The sequence below is a fragment of the Protobothrops mucrosquamatus genome, unplaced genomic scaffold (assembly GCF_001527695.2).
Source record: "Protobothrops mucrosquamatus isolate PMUCROS unplaced genomic scaffold, P.Mucros_1.0 scaffold2308, whole genome shotgun sequence".
Classification (NCBI taxonomy): Eukaryota; Metazoa; Chordata; class Lepidosauria; order Squamata; family Viperidae; genus Protobothrops; species Protobothrops mucrosquamatus.
Genome location: NW_015388394.1, coordinates 35,126 through 39,853, shown reverse-complemented (window position 1 = coordinate 39,853; position 4,728 = coordinate 35,126). Strand labels below are relative to the sequence as shown.

Genomic DNA, 4,728 nt, shown 5'->3' with positions numbered 1-4,728 from the left:
AGGGAGGAAGGAAGGAAGGAAGGAAGGAGGGAGGAAGGAAAGAAGGAAGGGAGGGGAAAGAAGGAAGGAAGGAAGGAAGGAAGGGAGGGAGGGAGGGGAAGGAAAGATGGAGGGGGAGAGAGGGAAGACTAAAAAGGAAGGAAGGTAGGAGAGAGGGAGGAAGGAAAGAAGGAAAGGGAAGGGAGAGGGAGGGAGAAAGGGAAGAAAGGCAGAAAAAGGAAGGAAGGAAGGAAGGAAGGAAGGAAGGAAGGAAAGGGAGGGGAAGGAAGGATGGAGGGGGGAGAGAGGGAGAGAAGGAAGATTAAAAAGGAAGGAAGGGGAGAGGGAGGAAAGAAAGAAAGAAAGAGGAAGGAGGAAGGAAAGAAGGAAAAGGAAGGGAGAGAGGGAGAAAGGGAAGAAAGGCAGAAGGAAGGAAGGAAGGAAGGAAGGAAGGAAGGAAGGAAGGAAGGAAGGAAGGAAGGAAGGAATTCCTGCCCAACTCAGCCAAGGGACCCTGGGGGGGGCGGGATTGGGGGCTATTCCTGGCCTCCCGGCAGAGGGGGAGGGCAGGGCTGGCCCCTCCTTGGGAAGGCATGGGGGGGCGTAATCTTCCCCCCCCCACGCATGCAGACAATGGCACACGGGAGCCGCCCTCTTCCCCCCCCCCGCGCTGACCTTTCCCCCAGAGAAAGCACCTCCTAAATCTTCCCGGGCTGACGCGCCTGCCCTTCAAACGGCGCTCCGGACTCCCGTCTGGGCCAGCCTGGGTCGGTCGTGGGGATCCGCGCAGCGCAGATCCACCGGGGCGGGGGGGGGGGGGCAGCGTTACCAGGAGGACCCCAGACCCAGCATTTAAAGCGGGGGGGGGGAAGAGGAATGCAGAGCGCGGGTGCAAGAAATCCCAGCGCCCGCGAGGATCCCGCAGGCTTCAAGCTTCTAGTCCACACGGAGGCAAAGGGTTGACACGCGCGGGAGGCCAACGCCGCGGGAGGGGGGGACCCTTCGGAGCCCCCCTTTCCCAAGCCAGCCCTGAGCGTGGCACCGAGGCAGACGACCCCCCCCGCGCCCCCTCCCCAACATACCTGGGCGGCGGCGGCGGCCGCGTGGGCGGCGTAGAGTCTCCCCGCGAGTGGGCGGGCGCGGGGCGTCCCGGGCCTGCAAAGTGGGGAAGGGGTTGCAGTGCGTTGCAACGAAAGGGGAGGGGGCGTCTCAAGATCCCCCCCAACCACCCCCCACCTGCCTGGGCTCCCCCCGCCCCACCACGAGCCCCCACTCACCCCCGCAGGGCCCCGACCCCCAGGAAGAGGCGGGGGGTCAGGAGGAGGGCTGCCATGTTTGGGGAGGGGGCTCCAAATTGGGGGGGGGGTCCGAGAGGGTCCTTCGGGCAGGCTGGCGGAGCTGCTGCTGCTGCTGCTGCTGCTGCGTTCGTTCCGCTTGCTCGCTCCGCCCCCCCTCAAGTCAAAGGGGGGGAGGAGGAGGAGGGGGAGGAGGAAGAAGGGCGGAGCATGCTGGGAGTTGAAGTTTGCCCGGGCTGCAGACGTGGCTGCTCATGCGCAGCGGGTTCCCCTTCCCCCCCCCCGCCACTTTTTTCCGGAGAACGACCCCTTTTTCTTTCCAGTGGGGCTTGCAAGGCGGTGCCTCTGAGCATGTACAGACCGCCCTCCCTCTCCCCCTTCCAGAGAACGATCCCTTTCCCCTTGTTGGGGCTTGCAAATGGGTGCCCCTGAGCATGTACAGAACGCTCTCCCCCTCCCCCTTCCGGAGAACGGCCCCTTTCCCCTTGTTGGGGCTTGCAAATGGGTGCCCCTGAGCATGTAAAGAGCGCCCACCTCTCTTCTGGGGAGCAATCCCCTTCCTGTTAGGGCTTGCAAGGGGGGGGGCTTGCAAAGAGGAAGGCGGTGCCCCTGAGTGTGTACAGAATGCCCTCCCCACCCCCCATTCCGGAGAACGATCCCTTTCACTTTGGGGCTTGCAAAGCGGTGCCCCTGAGCATGTACAGAGCGCCCCACCCCCTTCCGAAGAACGATCCGTTTCCCCTTGGGGCTTGCAAAGCGGTGCCCCTGAGCGTGTGCAGAGTGCGTGCCTCTCTTCCGGGGAGCGATCCCCTTCCCATTGCAAACAGGGACGGCGTGCACAAGAGGCAAGCGGTGCCCCTGAGCATGTACAGAGCGCCCCCCCCTTTCTGGGGAACAATCCCCTTCCTGTTAGGGCTTGCAAGGGGGGAGGGCTTGCAAAAAGGAAGGCGGTGCCCCTGAGCGTGTACAGACCGCCGCCTCCCCCTTTTCCGAAGAACGACCCCTTTTCCCCTTGGGGCTTGCAAGGCTTGTGCCCCTGAGCATGTACAGAGCGCGCCCCCTTCCGAAGAACGATCCGTTTCCCCTTGGGGCTTGCAAATTGGTGTCCCTGAGCATGTAAAGAGCGCCCCCCCCCGCTTTCTGGGGAACCATCCCCTTCCTGTTAGGGCTTGCAAAGAGGAAAGCGGTGCCCCTGAGCGTGTACAGACCGCCGCGCCTCCCCACCTTTTCCGAAGAACGATCCCTTTTCCCCTTGGGGCTTGCAAGGCTTGTGCCCCTGAGCATGTACAGAGTGCGTAACTCTCTTCCGGGGAGCGATCCCCTTCCCATTGCAAGCAGGGACGGCGTGCATAAGAGGAAAGCGGTACCCCTGAGCATGTACAGAGCGCCCCCCCTTTCTGGGGAACCATCCCCTTCCTGTTAGGGCTTGCAAAGAGGAAGGCGGTGCCCCTGAGCGTGTACAGACCGCCGCCCCCCCCCCTTTTCCGAAGAACGATCCCTTTTCCCCTTGGGGCTTGCAAGGCTTGTGCCCCTGAGCATGTACAGAGCGCTCCATCCTTCCGGATAGAAAAGGGGCGAGCAGAGTCGCTTCAGCCGGATTCTTGGGACGGGGCCCGGGGACAAAGCGGCTATTTTTAAACCTTGTTTTTCTCGCGACTCGGATTCCTCCGGCGGGGGGTGGGGGGGGTGAGTGGCGCCCACCTTGCAGCGTCCTTTTTGCCCTTGCTGCCTCTTTGGAGGTCCTTCGCAGAATTGGGGGGGGGTCCCCACTCCGCCCCCACCCCCATCATTTGGATTTGAAAAGTTAAAATAAAGTTTTTGAGGACTGGACAACACAAACTTGCCTATTTAACGTTCAGTTAATTCTGCTATTCTGGATTGCATCTGGGTTTTTTCTAGCCCCCCCCCCCAACCTTTGGCCCGTTTGAGATGGGTGGACTTCAACTCCCAGAATTCCCCAGCCCACATTGCTGGCTGGAGAATTCTGGGAGCTGAAGTCCACCGGTCCTCGAGAGACCCAGCTTGAAAAATACTGCTTTACAAGATGATCATCCTCACTTATACAGACCTTGCCTTAGTACAACTTGGCCCTTTGAGGACTGGTGGACTTCAACTCCCAGAAATCCTCAGCCAGCGGGCTTGGCTGAGGAATTCTGGGAGTTGAAGTCCACAAATCCTAAAAGGGTCAGTTCCCTCACTCTGGCTGAGGAATTCTGGGAGTTGAAGTCCACAAGTCATTAAAGGGTCTTTGTTCCCTCACGCTGGCTGAGGAATTCTGGGAGTTGAAGTCCAGAAGTCATCAAAGGGTCAGTTCCCTCACGCTGGCTGAGGAATTCTGGGAGTTGAAGTCCACAAATCATGAAAGGGTCAATTCCCTCACGCTGGCTGAGGAATTCTGGGAGTTGAAGTCCACAAATCATGAAAGGGTCAATTCCCTCACGCTGGCTGAGGAATTCTGGGAGTTGAAGTCCACAAGTCATCAAAGGGTCCTAGTTCCCTCACCTAGCTGAGGAATTCTGGGAGTTGAAGTCCACCAGTCATCAAAGGGTCCTAGTTCCCTCACGCTGGCTGAGGAATTCTGGGAGTTGAAGTCCACCAGTCATCAAAGGGTCAGTTCTCACGCTGGCTGAGGAATTCTGGGAGTTGAAGTTCACAAGTTGTCAAACGGTCAGTTCCCTCACGCTGGCTGAGGAATTCTGGGAATTGAAGTCCAGAAGTCATAAAAGGGTCACAGTTCCCTCATGCTGGCTAAGGAATTCTGGGAGTTGAAGTCCACAAGTCATCAAAGGTCCAAGTTTGAAGACCCCTGTCTTAGTCTCTTAACCTATGGGTAGTCCTCAACTTAACAATGGTTCGTTTACTGATTAAAGTTACATCACTGAAAAGGGGACTTATGAATATTTTTCATACTTACGACCATTCTCGTAGTCGTGATCCGAATTCAGACCCCTGGCCATTGATACATATTTATGACAGTCGCAGCATCCCTGGGGGTGTGTGTCACGTGATCCCCTCTTGCGACCTCCTGACCAGCAAAGTCAACTGGGAAAGCCAGATTCACTTAACAACCAAGGCCAGAAAGGTCGTAAAATGGGGCAAAACTCAATGACCGTCTTGCTTAGCGATGGAAATTGTGGGGCTCAATTGTGGTCGTAAAAGGTGGTAAAACCTTTTTAAAAAAAAGTATTCACAAGATTGGCCCGTTCAGATGAATTCACAACTGTATCCCCACGAGTATTTTACCCACAACCACCTCCCCCCCCAACTTTTTACAAAACAACACACCTGCGCGCCAAGTTTGGTTTTTCTTAAGCTTTTATTTTTTTTTTTTATTTGAAGGCTTTTTGTACACAAAAGAGCTAAAAAATAAATATGGCATTACAAAAAGAGTGATCTGCTAACAACCACACAAACCCTGCCACACCCGTGCACAGACACACCCCCTCCAGCCCCC

General features: G+C 57.2%; 1 protein-coding gene across 1 annotated transcript in view; it reads right to left on the bottom strand.

Annotated features, from left to right (window-relative positions):
- The window catches only part of ACADVL (acyl-CoA dehydrogenase very long chain), a 22,337-nt gene extending 21,025 nt beyond the window's left edge, over positions 1-1,312 (bottom strand). Inside the window, exons 1-2 of the mRNA XM_015824653.1 lie at positions 1,257-1,312; positions 1,062-1,134 (exon numbers count right to left, since the gene is read on the bottom strand). Coding sequence (XP_015680139.1) covers positions 1,062-1,134; positions 1,257-1,312 — 129 coding nt within the window. The remainder of the gene's footprint in view (positions 1-1,061; positions 1,135-1,256) is intronic.
- Between the last annotated feature and the right edge of the window lie 3,416 nt (positions 1,313-4,728).